We start from the raw sequence: 25,615 nt of genomic DNA on the forward strand, positions 1-25,615 counted from the left end.
TGTCCAAGTCATGCGGGACTCAAAAGAGGAAGAGAAATAAATAATTTAGCAGGAGGCCTGTTTTTATTTTACTACACGTGGTTTAATCCCGGGGTTGATCATTCAGACATCCTTAGATCATAAATACAAGAATTAAGTGATTAAAGGGTATTACATCGTTAAGAAAAACAGTCAGAAAAAGTACTATAGGAAGGATAACAGAAGAGGGAGGGTGGGGAGGCTTAGGAAAAATCCTTTTATTACCAAAAGCAGTCTCGGTTTTTAAATGTCATCAGTCTTGCTTTCTTATTTCATGTCCGGTGATCCTTTCAATCCTTTTATGCCTGGGTGGAGGTGGGTGTGGATGGGTGTGTTTGAATATTCAACAGGAACAGCTGCTGGATGACCCGAGAGATGGCCCCATTAGCTGTACGTGCTCTTCCTTGCCTGTGCCTTGAGTCCTGTAACAATAAGCAGACAGAATTCCAGAGTTCTCCAGGACTTGTTTACACGAGGCCCTTCGTTGGAATCTACCGTTGTCTCTCTTTTCGTATATAAACCGTACAGGAGAAAAAAATATAAATATACATTTTCAAACAACATACAAAAAACCTTATTACGACAGTCTAAGTTTATGCGTTTGGGGGCATTAAAACAAAAGACTAAAATAAAATCTTAAAAAAGCCTAATGGGATGTATTTTATCCCTTAAATGTATTTTATGTCACATTCTCAATGGTTTTCCATAGACTCCTCCAGCCTTTGTCCTATTTCATATCTGCGTTTTTCTGTTAAAACATAAAGGTCTTCTCCCTCCTACCTCCCAAATTACAAATGAATCACCGACGTCCCTACTTTATCTTTTCTTCCAGACATGCTCTTTGAAAAGGCTAAAAAACTTGATTTTTATTTTTCCCCCACTTGTGTGACAGTTCAGACTTGTCCCCTGCTGACCTTTTCAATGTATTTCTGATTAAAGAGATCATTTTTACCCATCATCTGCTCTCATAACAAAATGGATGTTACTTGCTTCTTTTGGGGATTTTAAGGATTAACAGTTAAAGCTTTTTGTCTTCTTTTGGGGTTGCCCATAAAGCTGAATTTCATTGGAAAACCTTGAACGAGAAGCAGTCATGCCTCTTGAAATAGCACTGAGTTAGACCTGCTTCCTCTGTAGTGGCAGACAAAAAGAAATTTGCTGCAAGCCTACCTGTTTTCTAGTATTCTTTAATACTATTGAAGCTCTGTTTTAAAAAAAAAAAGCCTTTCCAAAGATATTTTCTCTTTAATTTTACTGCAAGTTTAAAAGCAAACCTTGAAAATTAACACAATCAAATGCAGTTATATGGGAATTTTATAATTGTATCCTGTGTACTGTCTATAACTTAGTTATACACAAAAGTCAGGATGAGATTTGTGTTATTTTACTTATTTGGCTATTTCTCTAGCTATAGGATTAGGGAAAAAAAAATAACAAGAATATGAGTAAAAGGGAATTATCCTCAAAAAATTTAACAGGTTCGGGTAAACGGACACATAGGGTAAGACAGCTTCTTCACGCTCAGGTGTGATAGGTAATTGGGAAATTCTTCAGGTACTAACAAAAAAAAAGGTGTAAATCTTCTGAAAATTTTTATATTATCAGTATTCAAATTTTTTTTAGCTGGCCCCTATAAAGCAGGTCCTCCCCTGTAAACATAACAGAACTAAATGTACTTGCTTTCCTCTTGTTTGTGTTTAAGGAAAGGTGGTACCTTTCACATCGTTGTATTACATTTGGTCTGAGCCTGAAGAAAGGGTAGATGTAGGATCTGTCAGTGAAATAAAGAGCTCTAGCATTTCAAAATGTCCAAGTTGTCCCCAAGTACACACAGCTGCCTTCCCACATGCTCATCTGTTCTTGTTTCCCTTTTCTAGGAGCTTGAGTTGCCAAAGGATTACCCTGCACAAAAATCTGTTTTTCTCCTTTGTTTGCAACTCTGTTGTAACAATAATTTCGCTGACGGCGGTTGCCAACAACCAGGAGTTGGTCGCGACGAATCCAGTAAGTGAAAGTGTATTTGGCGCCTCGTTTATCTGCAGGGGAATAATTCCAGCAGCACAGAAGAGGGGAGACCTGAGCAGTTGCTGAAATGCTGCGTGTGATGAGGTGCAAACGTTCTGTGTCTGTGTGATGTGGGACAACAGATGTCTCACAGAGATTTGGGCACTTCACATTTGAGGTTGTGAAATAGTAACAATGCTCTGAGAAACTCAGGAAACTGAGCTCCTCTTCCCAGCTCCACAGAACTGCTTTTGCACTGAAACAACTGCAGGAGAGGAGCTTGTTCTGGATGATGTCAGTGAGGCTGACAGCTGAATTCACCAAGGAAGGGCAGTAAAAAAATGCTTTGCAAGGTATTTTGGATCTGTCAACTGCCTTCTGATGGCTTTACCTCCTTTCACCAAAAAAAAATTCAGTTGTTTTCATTTCAACTGAAGATGGCCAAGTTAAAAATGACCCTTACATACCAAAAGTAAAAAGCAAAATAAATTAAAAAAAACCCTTCCCTTTGGGTCTGATTTCTCTGACTTTCATTTCCTGATAATACTGGGGTGAGTGTGAATCAGTAGCCTCTCCCAAAAATCTAGGAGCTATAGCAACAGGAAAACCTGAAGATGAAATACAGAAACAAACAAATCCGTAGCTCTGGTTTTGTTTTTATTTAGAGCTGGAAGATAAATTTAAATTCTGTGAAAGTTAGGGCAAAACTCCAGAAACTGAATGAAGTAAAAGGATGATTTTTCTCTTTCTCCTGCAGAAGCTGTCATCAATGTACTGGAAAATATACTTGAGATAGCTGTTAATAACCATCATCAAGTGAGTTAGGTAGCAGAAAATGGTATAACAGTATTGATTTGGGTTTTTTTTTTTAATCCAAGTGCCAAAAATAGAACAATCAGACAGCAATTTCAGAGGGAGGAAAAAAAGAATGTGTTGTGACCAAATCTACAAGTTAACTGTTGCTGCTTTTTCACAACCTCACATTTTAGACTTCACAATAAATTGTATTATAACATTTAAATTGTAGAATATATTTTGAAGGAAGGTAAATACAAATAATTGCCAGGTTCCTTCAGAACCTGCAATGTGAGTTCTCAAAGGGACCAAAGTGCAGTTCCGAGTGGGTTAAAATTGCAAGTCTTGTAAGCATCCTAAACCCATAAATTGTTCTCTGGAGTGGTTATGTGTTGTGATTGGTAAGACTGAGAGGGGATTACCCACATCAAATACATTTTCTTGTGTGGTTATCATCAGACAATTTAAGGATTTTGAATGGTCAAGTGTGGCAAGGTTTGCAATAGGGAAAAATATCATTACAGCTTTCTGCTGTGCTTGAGGATCTCAAGGTCCTCTTGTGTCAATAACTGAAAAACAGATTCAGTTATAAAGTTTTCTGTCATCATAAAGTATGGAATTGTAATTCCACAAAAATTGTATTTTAAAAAGTAAACAAATATGTAATTTTAGTGAGAAACAGAATAAATATTAACATTGGACTCTTTCCACTTGGCAAATAAAGCTCTGAGATTTTTTGTAAATTAAAAATTTATATTATACTCTGCCTTTTTTTTTTTTTCCTCCTCCTACAGATTAGTTGCAAAGTGTCACAGTTCATCTACCTGTACCTGATGGGTTGCAACTACTTTTGGATGCTGTGTGAAGGCATTTACCTGCACACTCTGATCGTGGTGGCTGTTTTTGCTGAGAAACAGCACTTGATGTGGTATTACCTTCTTGGCTGGGGTATGTGATTTCATGTGCTCTATTTTCAGACCACTGCAGTCTCTTCCTCCTTTGAACATCTGTACCTTTGCTCCTCTGAGCTGAAAGCTTTGAATGACGGTGCCACACCCCTGCTCTTTGTCTGGGGTGTTTTAACAAGCTCAGAGATATTAATGTAGGAAGTTGTATGTACTTCTGTCTTTGCTTGAAAGAGAGATTATGCATTTCTGGAGTCAGGAAGTGACTCCTCCTTTGTATAGAGAAAATAGTCTCCTATTATAAAAAAGACATTAAGAAGTAATTATTCATTGTTCCCCATCTCGAAGATGTTTATTCAGGAATGAATGTTTGTTTTCAGAGAAGTCTCACCATGTCTAGGGTGGAGGGTCAGAACTGAGCTAGGGATGGCCAAAGATTTATTTTTCCAGCAGTTCCATTTGACCTGTATTGTTCACTGAGCAAACACAGGACAGCTGTAGCCGAAGATCTCAAGTGGCATCGATATCAAAACCAACAGGCCAGACCTGGTCACTTCAGACAGTGCACAACAGCTCATTCACAAAGTGAGGGCTCTCTCCTCATCCTCGGTGCATTGGCACACTCAGCTACAACGTGACTTGGTCCCTGGGTCACTGCTGTCCTGCTGCAGCCATGGCTGAGGTGTGGCTGAGGGCTCACAGGTGCTCAGCAGTTTCTGAAGATGAGGTACCACCACAGTGTTGATTTTATTTATTAGATAACTAATTTTAAAATTTTTAATTCAGCCTGATTCCCTAATCTCAAATTTCTTTTTGGAATACCCAGCAAGATATTTGTGACTTGTCCTCACACCAGTGAGGTATGAACAACATTGCTAACCCTACTGTTAAAGCTGTGATCATATATACAGTTACCATTTTAATATTACCTACCTATTTGACGTTATTGCAGACTGGAACCTGAAAAGAATCTGTGCTAATGAAGGTCAATTGTTGCATTCTAAAAAGTTATAATTTGATTTGCTTTTTCTTTCTGTGTGTTGGTATGGATTTTCTGGCAAGTGAATGGGAATAAGGTTTCGTACACCCCTCAGAAAGAAATCTAAGAAAAGAAAAACTAAATTGCTCCCTGTTCGTTTATTTGCTCTGCAGGTGTATAGTTTGGTTTAGGTGAAAATACAGAAGATTCCTGCAAGATACCCAAATTACTTAGTTATAAGCCAGGTTTTCTTATGAAGAAAATATTTTTTTTTCATCACAGGTTTCCCATTGATCCCTGCCTGCATACATGCTGTTGCTAGAACTTTGTATTATAATGACAAGTAAGTAGCATTTCAACTTGCTTTGCAAAACATTTATATTTTCTTTAAAGAGAGAAAAAAAGAAAGGAAAGAAATACAAAGATAATAATGCCAACTCTTCTTTCAATTTTCCTGTTTGTTTTCTCTAGTTGTTGGATCAGCTCTGATACTCATCTGCTGTACATAATCCACGGCCCTATTTGTGCTGCTCTGCTGGTAAGCATTTTTTGGATGATATTTTGGTTTTTTTCCTCTTTGTTTTCTGGCTGCTCTTGATGGGCTTGTGAAGTTGGTAAGAGCCTGAAGCCAACATTTGGAGGCCGCTGTCTTTTGTGGGTCTCCCATTTACCCCAGTAGGTGCCTTAGGCACAGAAGATCCAAGAAGTCTTGGCCCTGTTAAAGAGCTGTACCTCTGCTCTGTAGAGAAACTGAGGTTTTGCAACGTTGATTATCATTCCACTTAAATGCTGCTGACAAGGAAGGACTCAATATTACCTGGAGTACTGGAGGGCACTTTCAAATCCTTCCTTTAACTGAGAATGCTTTCTTGTGCCCAGACTGATTGCCAGGCTGAGCCTACTCTTTGTGTCACTGTTCTGTGGCCAAACAGCTCCTGGACTGGAGCTCCCTGAGGTTCAGGAAGAAGAGGGCTCTTCAATGCCAGGCCTGGCTGTGCATGGGAATACGGGATGGAAAGAAATTAGAACAGGTCCCCGGGAGAGAACCAGTGCAAATAATTCTGCAGGTGCCTGTGACTGCCCCTGTTCTGACACCAATCTGGCAATGTGTGCTCTGGCCACTGGGGTATTGCAGCTCCTCTGCTTCTGTGGCCCTCGTGAACCCTTGGAGTGCAGAGTTCTGTCTCACACTGCAAGTTAATGCCAGCTCTGTTAAATGTTTGCCACTGAGGACGTTACTGCATAAAAATCAATGTTGCGCTTCCGTTATACTAGGACTGGATTTAACCTGTGAAATTCAGTCAGTAGATTGTTGCTTCTTAGAAATAGGTGCCTACTTAAACAATTATCCATGTAATTAATGTCTATGGATGCATAATGCAAGGAATGCTGTAGCACGGAGACATTGTGTATGTGACTGGAATTAGCCACAGACACTGTATGACAGTCATTTATTTTATTGTAACAGAAACTTCAAGCTGATCTGGCAAAACTACTGGGTACATGTCTGCTGATTTTATCACAGCTTTTCAGTTCATTCAAGGAGATTTCATGAAGAATTAAAGCCTTAAGCAACTTTTGGAAACAATTTCTGTTTCTGATCTACGTGAGCTTCCTCTTACATTAAATTGTTAATGAATATTTGTAGAGAGCATTCTGTGCAGAGAGAGTTCTCTCAGAAGGCAATTGTGTAAATCCCATGGTTCTTCTGACTCCCCTTTTCATTTACAGTAAAATTAACTAATGAACCTGCATTTTGAAGGCTGTGATGATACCATGGCACACCTGAGACCCTCTGCATGGGAAGCCAGAGGCAATCCCCACGACGTTACTGAGATCTCTGGCCCTTGGGGTGTGAATTATTGCTGATAATCTCTTGTCCTGCCAGTCAGGTCTGCCATGTATCTTCATGTAAACACACTAACTGATCTGCTGTGCTCTGATCTGTAAACTTAAATCCAGTTCTGAATCTTTTAATTTTTTTTTTATTCCAACAAAAGATGAAACCTTGTTTTCACAGAAAGGTATAGGGGGTTTTTTTGTGGCTTGTCACTTGTATTGTTCAGGTGTCTCTTCACAGATATACCACTTAAGTAAAGCTCTTCAAAGCTGAGCTGTAATTTGTGTTAGTCAGAATAATTAGTCAGAATTGCTTCAACTAACAATGTAAAAAAATGTGTAAAAGCTATAAGACTGTACTAATTTTCCATGAAGTGACCTCATTTTAAGAGGAAAGATCATTTTATCCTTCCAAGCAGTGGCCTCCACAAAATCACACTACAGGTGGCCAGAATCCTACAGGCTTCAAATGCACTGGATCTGTCCCAAAGGATCAAGTCTTCTTTCCGTTCAAGGCAACACTAGGAATGTTCTTTGATTTTACTGGGGGCATAATAATTGTCTCTGTGGAGCTGTTTTGGGCAGTGCCTTTGTCCATTCTCTTTGCAATTTACAATTATGTACACCTTTGATATTCTTATATTTTTAATGAGGTGACTAAAGGTGTTTCTCTTGTATTTTTTTTGCCTCGGTGCAGTCAGTAAATTTATTTGAAAATCATGTAGGAATAACAGAGACTGAACACAACTGCACATCTTGCCTGTGATGTGAAAGTACTTTAAAGGAGTTGCTTTCCTTTCTGGAAACAAAAAAATGTAGGATATCAATTCAGAAAAGACAAGGCAGGGATAAAGATGTTAGATTAAATGCATGTGTTTAGGCTTTGTGAACAGAACCCTCATTTGCTTAAGCAGCTTGCTTGCCAGATACAATTTCCACACTTTGCTAAGCATGACCTGCTTTAGTAGACATTTAAGCAACAATATTAAACTGCAAATTAGATAACGAGGCAGAAGACACTGTTTCTATTTTCAGGAGTAAGATCTCAAAGAACATGAAGGGGACTGTCAAGTGAGTGCCAGGGAGAATTGGCAGAAGCCAATGGGAATTTAACTACTGCACATCACTGAAAATCCTACAATTACATAAAGTTAACAACAACGCTGCTTTTATGGTCCCTGCTATTACATAACTGTGGTCAGATCTCTGCCAAAGAAACAGGAAGGCAGCAGACATAGGTTGCACTTTGATTGGAATTCTCTTCAGCTGACCATTAAATTACAACTCTTTGCCCAACCAACCACAATTAAAGAAACAGTGTGGGAATTAAACAGTAGAGGGTGATGTTAGTTTTCATGCTAGACAAATATTGACCAAAATTGGGGGGGGCGGGGGGGAGGGTGAAAAGGAATGGGTTTGCATTTTAGTGAAAGCAGGAGTGATTTCAGTGTAGAGACTTCAGACGTGCCAATGCACAAGCAATTTCATTTGCACTGATGCCACTGAAAGAGTCTTATTTATTTATGCCATTATTTGTATAAATAATGCTACAGGGATGTTTATTTCTCCCAATAATAATGTTATATATTGGTGTCTTAGTTGGACAGGCTTTTAGAGGTGTGAGTTCTTTTAGCAAGTTCTGAGTGAACGTGTGCTAGAAGGATGTTCAGGAGGTCCAAGCTTTGTTTTTAATGTCCTTATATTTAATGACTCAGTGCAAGGCTTAGGAGTTTAGAAGTTTAATGCTCAGCACTTGGCCTTGGGAATGTCCCCAGACCATGAATACATGTCTTCATGAGCACATACAGGTGTTGTGCCCAAGCAAGTCAGGATCTGAAGCTGCAGAACTGCATTGAAGCCAAGCAGTGGCCACCAGCCACTCTCCGAGTGCCTTGAGCTGAGAATGGTCTGTTTATATCATGCTAAGGAGGAATTTAAACGGAATTTAAACCTCTGTGCTAATAAGGATTGCCATGCTGCTTAATGCAAACTCAACATGGAGAGAAGTAGAAATATCCGAGATATGGGGAGAGTTTAATTCAAGAACTGCAGCACCTAAAAGCTCAGCTAAGTTCACAGCCACTCTTAAGGCAGAACCTAAATCATAGAATCATAAAATCATAGCATCAGCTGGGTTGGAAGGGACCTCCGAGATCATCAAGTCCAACCCTTGATCCAACCCCACTGTGGTTCCCAGTCCATGGCACTGATGCCACATCCAGTCTTATCTTAAAAACCTCCAGGGACAGAGAATCCACCACTTCCCTGGGCAGCCCATTCCAATGGCTGATCACCCTCTCTGGAAAGAAATTCTTTCTAATATCCAACCTAAACCTCCCCTGGCACAGCTAAAGACCCAGCCCTCTTGTCTTGCTGATCATTGCCTGGGAAAAGAGACCAACCCCCACCTGGCTACAACCTCTTGTCAGGGAGTTGTAGAGAGTGAGGAGGTCTCCCCTGAGCCTTCTCTTCTCCAGGCTGAACAGCCCCAGCTCCTCATAGGCTCTCCCAGCCTCTCCTCATAGGCTACTAAATTTCCAGTATAGGGACCAACATTCTTTGTAGCTTGGATTGCCTTCTCTACCTTTATTCCCACTTTTGTTCACTTGCCTGGTTCAGTTTTCAGGACACAGTGGAGCTGTCACTGTGCTGCTCCGTGTTCACACTGCAGCCAGCACTACAGGGCTCTTTTGGGCTTTTCCAAACCACCACAGTCAATTTGATGATCATATGCTTGCCAGTAGTTCCACTGGCCTACTTTTGCTTAAGTGTAAAAATCTACTTGCTACCTTGCTAAAATCAGGACCTGTTTTCATTACTTCAATTAGGAATTCAGTTCATCCCAATCTCACTCTATTTTGTGACAGAAGAGATAAGCATCAAAAATACTGCATACTCCTACTGACATTCAGAGTGTCAGTGAGTGACAGCTCTCAGCTCTAGTCTCTGCTTTGCCTCATCCAGCTTTCTGTTTGCCCTCTTAGCTATTTGCAAACTCTGCATGTTTAATTTTGTGCTTTTTGGTGGGTAAGTGAAGCAAACAGAAAAAATTCCACATTGTAAAAGAAACAGCTTGTTGAGTGGTGTTTCATGCCTGGCTGTTGCAACTTTCATCTTCAGTTAGCATTCAAAGACAGTGTTAGAGGAATTGGCTGTGCTACCAAAACTCGAGAGGGCTGAAAACTCAGTGTTTGACACATGTTGATGTTGAACAAGCAGATTTGAGAAGGATTAAATTTAGAAATGGAGGAAGGACTTATTGTCTGTGTGTACTATAGGAAGTTGGATGGGATGATGGGCTACATAAAATCTAAATAAATCCCTTGAGAAAGAATCAGAAGACCTTGGTTGTGTAAACAAAGCTTAAAGGTAGCTGGAGGCTTCCAGGAGAAATTCATGCAGTAGTTTCCTATGTAAAACAATTTCCTGTTAAAATGATTTAAATAGCATGCAAGTAGCATATAAATAACATCCCATATCTGTCAAGGGCCGTGTTTCTATAACAGTACACAGCTGTTTATTCTGAAAACCTGATCTGACATAGAGAATTCTGCTGGGGCTGTGGAGGCATTGTGACACACGTGGTCTGAAAAGGCTTCCCTGCTTGCATTTGTCCTACAGCAAGGCAGGCTTCCTCCTAGACCAGGAATTCTAAGGCTTTTTAGAAGGGAGTTGTCTGTCTGTCTGCTACCTTCTTCCTCCCTCCCTCCCCTTTGTCTCTATTGTTAACAGGGACAGAGAGTTATCAGGAAGCTGAGATAGGAGTGGGTTCTGTGTCTCTCCCTTCCGCAGTGGGTCCCTGAAGCAGCACTGTCCTGCCTCGGTGCCCTTGGGCTGAGCTCTCCAGGTCTCTTCCAGCTGCAGCTTCTCAGGGGCTGCCAGCACTGCACAGGAGGTGAAAGTTGAGTGTCAGCATCCCTTGTTGCTGCTGTTGCCCTGGCTAGTGACATCCTTTGGCTCTGTGTGTGTGTGTCTACATACATATATAGGTACGTGTGTGTATTAGTTTTGTGGCTGCTTACAGTGAATACTCACATGTTGAAAGATCTACTCTGAACCACTGTGATTTCAGTTTGGGATTATTATTTTGGTCACCACTTCTAACAAGAAAAGCCTTAGTAGCTATGGAAATAATCAAGAATCTGTAGTGCACGAGAATATTTAGGGCACCATCTCAGTGCTTGCCACATTTGCAAGTTCTGCTGAATGAATAAAAAATCCAGCCACTGGCCACTGTGAGAATGTTAAATCCCCTGTTTGTCTAGAGGAGTATACACACTTCCTTGCAGCAGCATTTGGTCTTTTACTTATTTTATTTTTTTCATTCTGATTTTTTTTCTTTTCTATAAATTTGTCAAGTCCATGTTTGAAAAATAGAAAGTAGCTTTTGGAAGAACCGTGTTTAAATGCAAGGACGGAAGAGTGTCATCCTCTTTCTTGACCAACCTGAAAAGAAACAATCATTCAAAAAAACCCCTAATCCTTCACTGCTACTGGGAGACCAGAGAGAAAGGTCTGTGGATTGTTAGGACTGATAGACAGTAGATATCTGGATGCACACTTGTTTTGTAAATTAGAGGAATGGATGTGGATACCAGTAGAGCCACATCTCAGTTATTTAAAAGGTAACTGAGGTTTAAAGAGGTTTAACTGCTGTTACTTGTACAATCACAATCATACAGTATGAGTTTTTTGTCTGGTTTTTAGTCTCCCAGGTCAGTGTGTGTGGGCTTATTTTTCAGGGTGCCCTCAGTGCCATTTCCTTTTCCAACAGGTGAACCTTTTCTTCCTGCTAAACATCGTTCGTGTCCTCATCACCAAGCTCAAAGACACCCACAAGGCCGAATCCAACCTGTACATGAAAGCAGTGAGAGCCACCCTGATTCTTGTTCCGCTCCTTGGCATCGAATTTGTGCTGTTTCCATGGCGACCAGAGGGCCGGATCGCCGAGGAGGTGTATGACTATGTGATGCACATCCTCATGCACTACCAGGTAGGGAGAGTTGTTACACGGCTCTCACCCCTCTGAGCCAGAGAGCACTTGGCATGTGAAGCAAAAAAAGGAGAAATGATCATGTTGTTTTAATTTTTAGAGGCCTTAATGTGATATTCCTATAAAATACTTTGATTTTCTCATCATACCAAATATTAATTTCCCTGAGGAAATTCCTAAAGATAGGTCATGGTAGGTAACTGGTCCCATATTTTCAGAGATAAGCCACCACATTTAGATTTGTCCTGCATTGTCTTTGCTGACTATATCTGAATTTTATCTGAAATTATCTCACACCTGAAATATCCCATAGGTATGTGTAATAAAACAGAACCTTTATTTTTATTTTATAGGGTCTACTGGTGGCTACAATTTTCTGCTTCTTTAATGGTGAGGTAGGTAACAACTTCTTTTAGTGTATTTTTAATAATTTTCCATTTTACATAGTTTTGTTTCAGCAACTGAGATGGCAATTTTTTTTTCATTATTTTATGTCTAAATTTTTTGAGCTCAAAAAAAGGAAACAAAGCATCAGCATGCCAAGAGCAGAGCTTGGGAAGGAGTGTGCCATCATTCATGGCACATCATTAAAAGCATTAGGACTGACTCTTTGGTGCTGAGCAATGTACATTTTTCTTACATATATAAGAAACTGAAGACACTTGTTACTTTGATATAAATTCTCAATAAATATCATAAAAGTAAAATGCTGTTCAGTACTCCAAAGGCATGTTTGTCTGTGTTAGAAGCTGTATAGGATGTTATCTTGGAGAATCACTCGTCCTTCTGTAGCAGGAATAGAGCACACTGGGTTGGGGTATGGTTATATCCTATGGCAGGGGCTTGGAAGAACATGATCTTTAAGGTCCCTTCCAACCCAAACCCTTCCATGATCCTGTGACTCTGTTACGATGTCTCTCTGGGAAAATTCTAGGCTGAGGTTTGGAAAACTTCACACAGATGAAAAGTATCATTCAAAAAAATCAGACCTCAACAGGTTGGTGTGCTTGGGTCAGGAATTTGTGTGGGATAAGTGCACCTCTAAGAAACCACCAATTCCAAGGACAAACTTCTTTATTCTTACATTAGAGGATTGTGCCACGTTTCAGTAATGGATTGTATTGATCCCATTACAGTTAATAAGCTTTGCTGTTATCTTGAATGGTCAAGTCCTGTACCCCTGGAGTGCACACAGTGACTGTCACTTAGAACCCCCTGTCCCGTGCTGTAGAAAGTACACTTAGAGAGGATTGCAGTGTCAGAGTGAAAGAAAGGCTAAAAAATATAAATGAAATTGTCGATATTGCTCTTCCAAAAAAATCTTGGCAACACCAAAACAAACGAACAAACAAAAAAACCCACCCTACCAAAAGGCTAACTGGTACTTTTCCAGCAGTTTTGACAGAGGAACAATTACAATCCTACACTTATTCCTACACATCTGTTTGTTCATTTGCTCTGCATTTAGTGTGGTTACAGTACATGGCTGTAAGCAGATGTGTGGGAGTAACCAGATGTTTCCATGTGACTGAACCCTAAGTTTCTTTTATCAGATGCTGTAAAATTGTGTCAGTGTGGTTACATAATGCTATTGGACAGTAATATTTACTTACAGGTAATTATTTGGCGAATACCAGAATTGATTCCAGCACATTGCCCTTCCTTCTCCTCCTAAGTCTAAAGCTGATTAGATTGCAATGGGGTTTGAAGGTTTAGTTTTGTGTCGTTGTGTGTGTCCCCCCCAAATGTATGAGTATCACTGATTTTTTTTTGTTTGTTTGTTTTTGCCAAGGAGGTAGAACAGATGAAGATGAACTTTCTCACAATTCAGTGGGTGTGGGGCACTGTGTTTGATCTGATTTTACCATAAAGTAAATTATTGTTCAAGTCCCAAGTTCACACACTCTTTCCCTTCTAGATTGTATAGGTCAGAATGCCTTCTAAAACAGGTATTTGGAAAAAATCAAACAGAGTTTGTTCTGCTGCAGTGCAAAATATGGGAGGAGGGATGGGAAACCTTGAAATCTCTCCAGTTTTTATGCAACAACATTGTTCACTGCTACGTTCTGTCTTTTAATCCTTGTGGCTCTTCCAAGGCAGTTTTTTTATTTTAAGTTATGATTAATTTTAAAATATGAAATTTTAAAATATGATCCTGGATGTGTTAACATTTCATTGTTACAAACTCATAGTTTTTACATATTCTCTTCTGCTATGTAAGAAAAGCACACCCGAGTCAACCCCCCAGTTCAGTATCCTAAATTCACCCTGGGCTGATCAGTGATAAAAGATGAGCTCTTCCACAACACTTACAAATGGTAACAGGTGAATGACTGCTCGAACTTCTGCTGGCAGGGTAATGCTAAAAGGAGGATTTAGGCATTTTAACATTTATTAATTTAGACAGTTAATTTTTAGACCGTAGAACTTGACTTTGTGAGTAAAACAAGTTTGTCTGTATTAACTCTCTTTAGAGTGAAAACTTATGCCTTTTAAACCACTTTTGGGTTCAGTGATTCAAGGACTTTTCCAGTACATCTTGTTCAAGAAGGGACTTAGTGCTTTATAAACAGCTGTATCAGTAAGGAAACCCAGGGGGAGAACGACACTGTAGGTAGAGAAAAATGCCTGCACAGAAAAGATGTGTTTCCTTTGAATACTAAAAGATTGTCCCCGTGGCAGGAAAGCCTCCAGGAACACTTGTGTTCCACATCCATCACAGTCCCTTTGCTGTCACACCAATGCCTGAACTGAGGCAGGAACTTTGGCTTGGCTGGTGTCACCTGTCACAGCCACACCTCATTAGAGCCTCTGCATAATTAGAGGCACCAGGGAGTGGTGTAAGAGCTCCTCTGCAGCACCTCTGTGCTTTAAAGGTGAATGGTTTAAAGGTGAATGCTGATGTTGGAGTCAACACTTGAAGTGACAGTGGGCAAAGATTTTACTAGTGGGTTTTTTAGCAATTAAAAATGCTAAAAGCACCAATTTCTTTCTGTCTACATCTTCACATTTCCCAACTGTTACTGTACATTTTAGTATCTTCTGTACCAAATATCAGGATCCAAATCATGTTCAAGCAGATACCTCTGGCCAAGAAGTAAATAAATGTGATCTACTAGCAGAGAAGTTCAGTGAAAATAAACCAAGAAATGTAAGAAAAATAGGTGGTATGTCCTGCTGACCGTAGCCAAGGAACTTCTCCAGCTTTCTGAGCAGTCCAGCCAGGGCTGCCTGTCCAGTCCTGTTCTAACAGGCACTGCAGATGTTTGTCACAAACCTCCTACAGACAGGGGAGTATGTGCAAGCCCTTCATCTTGATCTACCCTGGCAGGGCTTCCCTAAGGACACTCACATTCTGCTCATGGCCCAGCATCCCACAGAGCAGGATGCTTCCCAACTACCTCATCATGTTTTCCAGTCTGAGATGGCCTGGAGAGGCTTCTGGGGTGATACAGGCTGTGGTCAGAGCAGAGGCTTGTCCCAGATCTCTGATAAATCAATAGAAAGGTTCCTGTTGAGCTATTAATTACAGTGCTAATAATGACCTATGTGATCCATGTTAGGTTTGTGGGGTTTGTGGGTTTTTTTCTTTCATTTCACAGGAGTGCAGAAATGTTGCCATGAAGATCATGGTCTTGAGTTTACAGGTTTATACAATCTCTTGAATAATAGATGAGATAGATGAGCTTTTGTTGTGGGTTTTTGGGTGTTTTTTCCTTTTTTTTTTTTTTCCCTCCTGAGCTGTTTGATTTGTGTGCTATTGAACATCAAGCTGTTAAGGGCTGACTGAAAGGACCCGTTCATGAAAACTCATCAAAAAGAGCCATTACCAACTAATAAGGTATGGAAGCAAGAGTATTCCAGCTGGAACTAACATCTCTGTAAATGACTGAGAAATAGAATTATATTATTCCATTACCTTTTTTCATTAAATGCATTGCTTAATATCCTTTCTTGTAACAAAGTCCCAAAATGCTACCCGTCCTGAGCTGCATTTACAGCTCTATGCAACTGTTCAAAGCTGAGTGGTAAAAGTTCTATTCTCAGGTCGTGAGTAGATACTCATATTGTTAGAGTTACTAGTGAAAATTAGTTGTCTCGTTGATTTTTCCCATCCTCTCCTACAAATGGTTGATTGGAAGGTTAGAGGAGACTGAAAGACAGTGATAAAAATCTGAAAGGTGTTAACACCCTACAAGAACAGACATGGAGCAGGACAGGGATGAAATCCTGACACAGCAGTAACAGAGAGGCCTCGTGAAGAATGCCAGAAATAATCTTATTGAGGTCATTGACTGTGGGAAGGAGAACAAATAGAACATAGCTTAGTAATAGGCACAGATTCATTGATAGGATTTCAAACTCAATTTGAAGCTTCCTTCTTGGAAAAGATGGAATTTTGAATATGCTTCTTCTCTTGGCTTTAGGACAGATTACAGAAGGGTCTGTATTGCTGTGTAATGCATATATTAATTAATCAAAACTTCCTGTGCTGAAACACAAACTCTGCCTTTAGACTCTGATATTTTGATATGAAAAGCAGCAAGATCTGATACTCAGAAGTATTGAGATACTTGATTTTTCTCCAAAGATTTGGAGATTTGTACTTAGATGTTTAGAGTGGATTAGAAAGGTTTTACGAACAGTAAGAGAGCATCTCCTTTGCCCTAAAATGCTAATTTCTTATGTTAATCAGTTGATGCTTCTTTCCTTACGCTTTGACATCTTCTTTGTAAGGGTTTTGGGAAATATGAAGTTTTCCTTTAAACAGTGGTTTCTGATACCAGACTGCAGGAAGTCTAAAAACTACATCCCTTTTCTTCTATTTATTCTTATTTTTCATAATTAAAGCCAGAGTAAAATTAGACAAAAGAAACCGTTGTGTGAGGGAAATTAGAAGCAGACACAAAAGAAACCCTGAAGACATATGGAAAATCCTAAAAATACTTATGCACAATATAAACAGTTAACTGGGGCACTCACTGTTCACTGGTTAGTTCTTTTGTATGTCAAAAAGTGAAATGAAGGCCATGTTTTTGAATGGTGCCTGTGATTTGGGGGGTCACTGCTGGATACATGGAGGTATCAGCACTCCCCAGTATTTCCTGAGTCACAGCCTGGCCAGTCAATGCAGGAGTATTTTCTGTACAAATTTTGGCTGAAGAGGAAATTAAATATTCATGATCTGTGGGATTTTTAAACATAAAAAACCTCTTGAAAAAGCAACAACCATCACCATTCTTGGCATTCCTCACTTGGCATCTTCACTGAAAGCCTAATTCCGTGCGAACTTCATGAATATGACACTTCATCCCCCCAGTATGCCCAGGTGTTTAACCAGATTGCAGGGGAGGAAGGTTATGACAAAACATCATATCCTTTCAATGGAGACACGTAAACCAGCTGGGCCCTTCAGCTATTTTACTAGCTTTATTTTTAACTCTGGTAGAAATGTGGAGTTTGGGAAATTGTCCTTCTAGTCATTGGCTTAAGGTATGTTCAGAAATTAGGAAAGACTTGCTTGTGTCAGAACCATAGCAAATGTAAATTATGGTTCGTTGAGAGTAAATGAATTTACAGGTGCTGAGGATGTGGCCTTTTGAACTTAAGGGTGAACACAAATTACCTTTTTCATCTCTGAATCTGATCTGTCCACACTGGACTGGAGTTGACAAGGGATTAAGCAGAAAATTGTGTTGCTGCTGTTCCTCCCGTAACCTGTGCTTTTTCTGAGCAACTGGCACACTGCAATTGTAAAATGTCATTATTTCACACCAAATTTGCTGAAAAATAATGCTTACTCTTGCCTAAAAATTCAGGGAGAAAAAACTCCAGGGCAATTTAAGTAGGAGGTAAGATAAGGGAAGGTTTTAATGAAGCCTCTCAGGCTCTGAGAATACAAACCACGTGTGCCTCCTGACCCAGGTGCAATAGTTTTTATAATGATGTTCATCCAATCACTGTTCGTCCACCCCTCGACCTTTGCCCCATTCTGCCCCTCAGGAACTGAATCTGGGGGAATTTTAAGACCCCCTCTTCCTCATCTTCATGTTCTTCGGAGCACGTACAGTCCTTAGAGGCTTTCCAAAGTCCTGGGTGATATCTTGTTGTCCAGGCCAGGGTGCAGATGTCTTTAAACAGAATGAAGGCCTACCTTGAAAAAGAGACTAAATATGCTACTGGAATTTAGGGGGAATTGATGTGAAATGGGGTAATAGTGTTGGATGTGTGTAACTACTATGCTAAAGGGTAAGGCAGGGAGGGACCTGGGAGTTTGGATTGACAAGAAGCTGAACAGGAGCCAGCAGTGTGCCCAGGTGGCCAAGAAGGCCAATGGCATCCTGGCCTGGATCAGGAACAGTGTGGCCAACAGGTCCAGGGAAGTGATTCTTCCCCTGGACTCAGTGCTGGTGAGGCCACCCCTGGAGTGCTGTGTCCAGTTCTGGGCCCTCAGTTCAGGAAGGACATTGAGGGGCTGGAGCAGGTCCAGAGAAGAGCAACGAGGCTGGGGAAGGGACTGGAGCACAAGTGCTGTGAGGAGAGGCTGAGGGAGCTGGGGCTGTTCAGCCTGGAGAAGAGGAGGCTCAGGGGAGACCTCCTCACTCTCTACAATTCCCTGACAGGAGGGGGGAGCCAGGTGGGGGTTGGTCTCTTCTCCCAGGCAATGATCAGCAAGACAAGAGGGCTTGGTCTTAAGCTGTGCCAGGGGAGGTTTAGGTTGGATGTTAGAAAGAATTTCTTTCCAGAGAGGGTGATCAGCCATTGGAATGGGCTGCCCAGGGAAGTGGTGGATTCTCCATCCCTGGAGGTTTTTAAGATGGGACTGGATGTGGCACTTAGCACCATGGTCTAGCAACTGCAACGATAGTGGATCAAGGATTGGACTTGATGATCTCAGAGGTCCCTTCCAAACCAACTGATTCTATGATTCTATGAACTACTTCTAAAACCTATAAAAATTTAAAAATCAAAAAAATCAAAAAAACCCTGAGGCAACATTACTTATATTGCCCCTCAAGAGACAAGTGACGTGTGGGTATTACCGAGCCACTCCGTCTAATCCGACGAGACACCTTTATCACGGCCCTCACGTAGCACAGAACAAAACCCAGTTTACATGAATCTCTTCTTGCCTTCTACCACAGGTCCAGGCTGTTTTGAGGAGACACTGGAACCAGTACAAAATCCAGTTTGAGCACAGCTTCAGCCACTCGGACGCCATGCGCACGGCGTCCTACACCGTGTCCACCATCAGCGACGTGCCGGGCTACAGCTACAACCACGACTGCACCAGCGAGCACCTCAACGGGAAGGGCTACCACGACATGGAGAGCGTGGTTTTAAAGACTGAGAAGCTCTACGGCTGAACTGCCGAGGCCCGGCCCGTGCTGGCGCGCTCGCCCTCCCGAACTCCCAGTCGGATTGAGTGACTTCATGGCCAGAAGATTTTTTACCTAACTTGGGATGATGTTCTTTCCCCAAACGACGCAAACTAAACCGGCGCGTTTTTTGTACGTATGTATACATATATATATATATATATGCATATATACATTTGTTTGTGTTTCTGTGTATCGAGTATGGACATCTGTACATATATATCTATATATGTATGTGCATTTATATAAGGTTACAAACTTTGCCTCTTCAGTTTCTACTGTGTAGACAAAGTTGGCAATTTTTTGTACAAAGGGAATCAATGAAGGATTTCTTATTTTCTTGGGAGTTTGTTGTAAGACTGTGCTATGTTGAAGCCACTTCATTTGCCTATAGAATCTTATACCAGACTCTATTGTCTTAATTCAACCTAAAATAGGACAAAACAAAATGGTTAAAGTAGGTGCAATAATAACAATAGGTTATCCAGGTTATTTTTTGTGTCCAGCATTTATTTGGCTGTCAAAAAAAGCCCAACAGGTAGTCTGAGGAAACAGATATTGCTGGTTTGGTTAAAGATATTGACAGTTTGGTTTGGCCAGTTTGGGTTTTTTCCCAAACTTTTTTACATCAAGCATAGAGACACCAGTTCAAGGTTGAGTCTCTACGTGCTGCAAGGTAATATCTTGCAGCAAGCTTTGAGCAATTTTATTTTAGCTATTTTGGCACATTTAGAGACACCTCCTTCTCCTGAAGCGTATGGAAGTTTCTTCCTGGCTTTAACACAGACAAGACTGACGAGGCCTCACTGCCAGAAAGAAAAGGAGTAACCTGAATAACTGCAAACCCTTCCAGACACTAACACGTAATTGCAGCTGATGGAACTTCACTGAGTGCTGAAGGAATTCATTCAACCCGGAGAAGATCATGTACAGGATTTGTTGTAGCATTGTTCTCATTTTATTTTTAAGTATTTCCCTGTCCATATGCTTGGTAACTTATTCCTTCATTCTTGGGCAAGGTTTTGATTAATTTTGTGGCTTTTTTTTTGTTGTCTCAGAGAATCATGCAAGACTGAACACAGTGCACATGACATACTACCTTTAAAGCCAGTGTATGAGGTTCAGACTAATCAAGCAAACTACTGTTAGTAATTGTCATTATTTGGAAAATCCAATATCAAGTTTGTTTTATAAAGAGTCCAAACATTGTGGATTGAGACTTTTAATAATATTTTGGACCGCTTGATTCTGAATCTGCCTCAGTTACTCAGCTTAGAACAGTACTTTATATGTTGTTTCTTTGGTTCTACTGGTGCATAAAGGTCTCACTGAAACCAAGGAGGTTGTCAGGAAGGTCTTGAGGAAATATGTCTTTATAGAAATCTATGTTTTTGTTAAATCTTTATGCTTTAAAGCAATCGTAGTTTTGTGAAGTGAAATGACAAAAATGCTCTCAAGAATGAGGGCATGAAATGAGGTGAGTTCAGAAAAGTCCTACTGAAAATTAAAACTGTAAGAAAAAATTTTATACATTTAATTTGCAGATAAGTCTACTTGAAGTGGGGAAAAAACAAAATGAAGTGGAAGAAAAAGCAGATGCTGGAACAGACAGACTATTATGCTAATTAATGTATATCTGGTGCACGTAAACCAGTCCTAAAATCGAAAGACAGTTCTTTCTGAGACCATTTCAGTTTTAAATACTTAATTTTGTATATGAACACCTTGAAGCTAACATTTAAACATTTTTTTGTCAGTAGCTTTTCTGTAAGCTTCACTAGCATCTAGGTAACTTAATGTCACAGTGTTTATTAGTTTGTGACTTCATAAGGCTTTAAATATTTTGTATTTAGAAGGAAAACATTAGGAGGATGTGGGAAGTTCACGCCACTTGCACCTTTCCATATTGTTTTTACAGTTCTTACGTCTGGAGTTTGAATTTAGAAAGTGTTTTATTAATGATTTAGTTTCACAATATAGAATCTCAGCTAGGACGCACAAATCCCTTCTCTTCTTCTGCAAGGCTGCCTGGTTGGCTGATGGGAATGATTTGGAAAATCTGTTGGATTCTGTACTGTAGAGCAGTGTGAAATCTGGCAACCAGATGTCACAGACTCTAAAACTGTGAGAATACAGTAAGGATGTACATGATTAGAGGCCACTTACAACTCTGCTTGCTGATCTATGTAGTGTTACTTAAAATTGGTGCAATGTTCTGAAAATATTAGAGGTGCAGAAAATCCCTGCTCTGGCGTAGCAGCTTTACACTTGTGGGACCAGATCATCAACTGGTACAAATCTGTCTTGAGTTCCATTTGCAGAACCAACTGGTACCAGCTGAGAATCAAAGTCCAGGCAGGTATCTGTCCATTTTAAAGTACTTTAAATTCCTGATGGCTTATTATTAGACAATTATTTCATGGTACCTGGTGGGTTGTTGTCATTAAAACATAAGTGATGGTTTAGAGTGTGACACGATATTAGACTTTAATTTAGCTTCTCAGCGAGGCAGTTAAAATTTCATAGCCTATAGAATTTTATCATTTAATGCCAAATAAATACTAATTGCTGTTTGCTCTCTGTCCTCTATTAGAGAAACCTGTAATGGTAATTTAGGGGAAAAAAATTGTTTTTTCCACAGAAATTATCCTTCTTGTAGGTGGACACTCACAGCACGCTTCTAGGCACACATCTGTCTTCACTTTGGAAAAGAAACATACATCCAGCTGGATGTGCAAGAAAATATTTGTGGCTGTGGAGAGCTCTCTTTCCCCTCTCTTTATGAATTTAGATACCCTATTTTCTAATTTGCATTGGAAAATACCAATTCCTTATTTTGTCTTCCTACCTCACCTTTTTCACTTTCTACATAACTGAGAGAAGCACCTGCTTCCTAATATGTTTTCCTGTCACCATAAACTAAAATCAAATCCTTGTGCTCATTTCTCGTGGCTGATCTTCTACTTTGCAGAAGGTTGTAAGTCTTTATCTGTATTCTCTGGAATGGAAGTAAAAGGTTTTGGTGGGGCTGTGAGATTCCTTTGAACATGCAAATAGTTACCTGTTATTGTTTGCTCTTTCTTTTTTTTTCCTTTTTTAATTTAGCAAGGATTTATTGTATCAATCTCCAGGGGCTACAGAAATAGTTGTCTTATATTTGTTATCTGTAACACCAGCATGTTAGGATTCTATGAGAGAAAATGTCTATTTTTTATGCTACTGTCTTCAATTAATAAAATGCTCTACTGCAGGATCCCCTCAGTTGTTTGTTTAATGGTAGCATTTCTGCTGTGTAGTTTTTCATGGTGATGATCTGCTCGACTATTTTGGCTGTAGAAATGCTGCAACACGTACTCCTTTTCATGTCAAGAAACATTTGGGCTGGAAACCAGACACCACTCACATATTGTACTATGTAAATAAGATTAATAGAAGCTATAGCATTGTATTTATTGCTTACACTAAGAATGAAATGGAAAAAAATGTGAAGTTATTTTTTTTTTGGTTGTGCTTTATTTTCACCTCGTTCATATGACTCATCATGCATTTTAATTGCTGAAAGAAGTATTGTTTGAGATCAATAAAATATTACTCCAATTATTCACATCTCTTGTGCTGTAGTATAGAAATAACAAAGCTGATCTAAACTAGGCTTTCCCAGATGTCTTAACTGTGTGGTAATTAAATATTAACCCAGGGAGAAAGTAATTACATAGAATTACTAACAATTCTACTTTTAAGCGTTTGTTTATTTAATACTTATTTTTTTAATGCATAGTAGAGCGTTGCATTTCTGGGGGATAATATAAGAGGACTGGACTTAAAATCATTTACTCAAAGGTTCATATTTCAATTTCTTGTCTTCTAATCCACCTTTTTAATAAAAAGTTATTAATACTTACTTATGTTAAGCCAAATTTTCTGTTTCATTGTGAACTAGCAGCAGAATAGAGTCTAAATTAAACGTACCTGTCTTCTTCATTCTATCAGTCTAGGTGAAGGTAGATAAGCAAATCTGAGTTCAAGAAAAGTAGGCAGTCTTATTTTCTTTTTAAGCCAAATATTTAAACACACAAGGAGATCCTAAATACTGAATCTTAATACTACTGTCTGCACGTTACCTGTATTTAAAGTCTGTTAATGTCCAATCAAAAAATGCACAATCACCTGACTCTCATTCCTGACTTTTGAGCAGGAGCCTGTTGTTCCAGGTTATTTTGTTGATCTTTAGTTCCTAGGGCCAAATATCAGTCAGTGGAAATGCTACTGCTTACAATATTTTGTACTCAATGCCCAGCAGTAGAGAAAGTAGAAAAGTAACACAAGTTGTATCTACAGTAGCATTTGCAATTGGAGGATAAGTGCCCAAAAGCAATTAAACACAGTCTTTTAATCCAGAAAGAAAAATGAAAGAAAAATAACATACAGTATCCTTACCTGTCTAGATAAAAGTAAACAGTGGTTCTTACACCTTCTAAATAATTTTAAAAGAGGAAATGCTCTTACAGCACAAGTAGTCTCGCAATATTTAGGCATGGCAACAAATACATGAGAAAATAAAGAAAACAAACCGATTGTCACAGGATGCCATTCTACTTTCTGCAAGACACAAAGATTACTGCCTTTGAAAATACGTCAAGTGCTCTAATAGTATGTCTTGCATGTGCTTGTGATGGCAGTCACCATCGAAGTCAAAGTCTAATCCAAAGTGTTAGCATTTGATAGTTATCTGAGCCAAAAAACCTATGTGCCAAGAAAATACTAAACTCCCTTTGAACTGGTGGAGCAAAACATACCAAAAGTGAGTAATTAAACACAGCCTGCAAGCTGATCTGCTGCACGCTGAAGATAATTTAACAGGCTTAAAGCAACGGTGTTAAAATTAAAACCCTGGTGACCGTGAGTAAGCTGCTTTGGAGCTAGTGCTGGACCACAGAGTGAGCTCTCTGTGCACTGAGAGTCATCAATAACTCTTGAGGAAGGACAAGCTGCAACTCAGTGGGAAAGTGCATCGTATCACGTTTTGTTCAGCACACCAGTTTGTGTTCAAAGCCACGCTGGAAGCCAGGGCGGTGCGCCCGTGGTTGTACCGACACAAGCGCCCTGCAGCCCTCGGGAATGTGGCTGCTGGGAGGATCGTGTAGCACCACTGCACTGCTACTGTACCAGGACAGAAGGGAGGAATAAAGAGCTCAGAATAAAAAGTAAAGAATAAAGGAATAAAGAACCCAAATGTTCTTTGGGAACGGAGGATAATTCTTTCTTGTAACTGAAATAGCGATAACACAAAAAACGCCTCCGATGCATAAGGAAACACAGATCAGAACATAAAAAAACTCAGGGAGAAAAAAACCCCAATTTTTTCAAATCCCCCACAAAAGCCTCAGTAATGGCTGGTTTCACATAACCTGCTCCTATAAATAATCATGAATGAGCAAAGCAAAAGGTTTTTCTTGTCATTCCATCCTTATGTGCTGGGGACATTCTCTTTTTTACAGTTCTAAACTGTAACAAGAGCCTGACTGGAAGGTCAGAGGTGACAGACCCCTGTTTATAATTAGAATTATTATCTATCAGTCACCCTACAGCTGTATGTCTTTAATACCTTTTTAAACATAGTGCCCAAATGAACAATTTCAATTCATCCACATGGAGTTCATGCTTCATTTGAGACAAATGGCATACAGGATTGCTTTTTAAATAAAACTTTAAAATAATCTTTAGGAGTTGTAGTTGCAAATACCTTTACATTTAGGAGTGAACATTTTTATTTTGGGTGTGGTGATAACACTGAGTTTACTTTCCCTCACCAAGCTTTGCCACTTTCTAAAGGAAAACTGTTAGAAAGGGAAAAACATCATGTGATTAGTGCTAACTCACACAAAGTTTAATACATTGTTCTGTGCAAATTTAACAGAACACAAATACAGAAAACTCAGAGCTTGGTTGCTGAAAAAGTGCTTGCATATTATTGCTAATTCCTGATTTAAGATGAACAAGCTTTCCTGGAAATTCAGGTTTCACACTCAGTATTGCATATAAATATTTAAGAAAACAAAATGCTGAATTAGTAGGGAACAACAATATTTAGATGCTACAGAAAGTATATTGCACTGCACAAAAATAGCTGTCAAAGAGTTCTGTTATTTTACAGACAATAAAGATGTTAATAAAAACTTGGCAGGATATGATGGAATTAAAGGGGGGTGGGGGAAGTAGAATAAGCTATTTTGTGCCTGGTAAAAAGAGGTTTAAGATCAGAGTACTGTTACCTTTCATACCGTACATTTATAGACTCAGACAAATTATCATGACTTGGTCCTTTGAGTTCCCTGGATGTAAGACCTTACACCTTGGAGAAGAGCTGGGAACACAAATACTTTCACATTTTCCTCAGCTAACCCTGAATATGAACCAAATACGTGCATTTAACAGAGAGCTCCAAAGCACATTTGGCTGGGTTTCCCAGAAGGATCTGCAGCCATATATTTCACAGAATAGTGTCCATAGCCCAATTTGTTCCTGCTATTCACAAAGAACTCCCACCTTGTGACTACTGGTGGACTTCAGGAACTGTCCTTAAGCACTGGGCCCTCCTGTCACATTTTGGGCAGGTGATGACAGTAGGATTTCCCTTATTCAAGGGTTTCTTTCAATGCTCTCTGGGCATTTAGCCACCAGGGTAGTTCAGAATCTGCAACAA

General features: G+C 39.7%; 1 protein-coding gene across 1 annotated transcript in view; it reads left to right on the top strand.

Annotated features, from left to right (window-relative positions):
* The window catches only part of CALCRL (calcitonin receptor like receptor), a 32,699-nt gene extending 10,185 nt beyond the window's left edge, over nucleotides 1-22,514 (top strand). The window contains exons 6-12 of the mRNA XM_027665538.1: nucleotides 1,896-2,022; nucleotides 3,612-3,765; nucleotides 4,984-5,044; nucleotides 5,173-5,239; nucleotides 11,315-11,533; nucleotides 11,887-11,928; nucleotides 18,679-22,514. Coding sequence (XP_027521339.1) covers nucleotides 1,896-2,022; nucleotides 3,612-3,765; nucleotides 4,984-5,044; nucleotides 5,173-5,239; nucleotides 11,315-11,533; nucleotides 11,887-11,928; nucleotides 18,679-18,900 — 892 coding nt within the window. The 3' untranslated portion in view covers nucleotides 18,901-22,514. The remainder of the gene's footprint in view (nucleotides 1-1,895; nucleotides 2,023-3,611; nucleotides 3,766-4,983; nucleotides 5,045-5,172; nucleotides 5,240-11,314; nucleotides 11,534-11,886; nucleotides 11,929-18,678) is intronic.
* The last annotated feature ends 3,101 nt before the right edge of the window (nucleotides 22,515-25,615 follow it).

Source organism: Corapipo altera, unplaced genomic scaffold (assembly GCF_003945725.1).
Source record: "Corapipo altera isolate COAL_440 unplaced genomic scaffold, ASM394572v1 158, whole genome shotgun sequence".
NCBI classification, from domain to species: Eukaryota; Metazoa; Chordata; class Aves; order Passeriformes; family Pipridae; genus Corapipo; species Corapipo altera.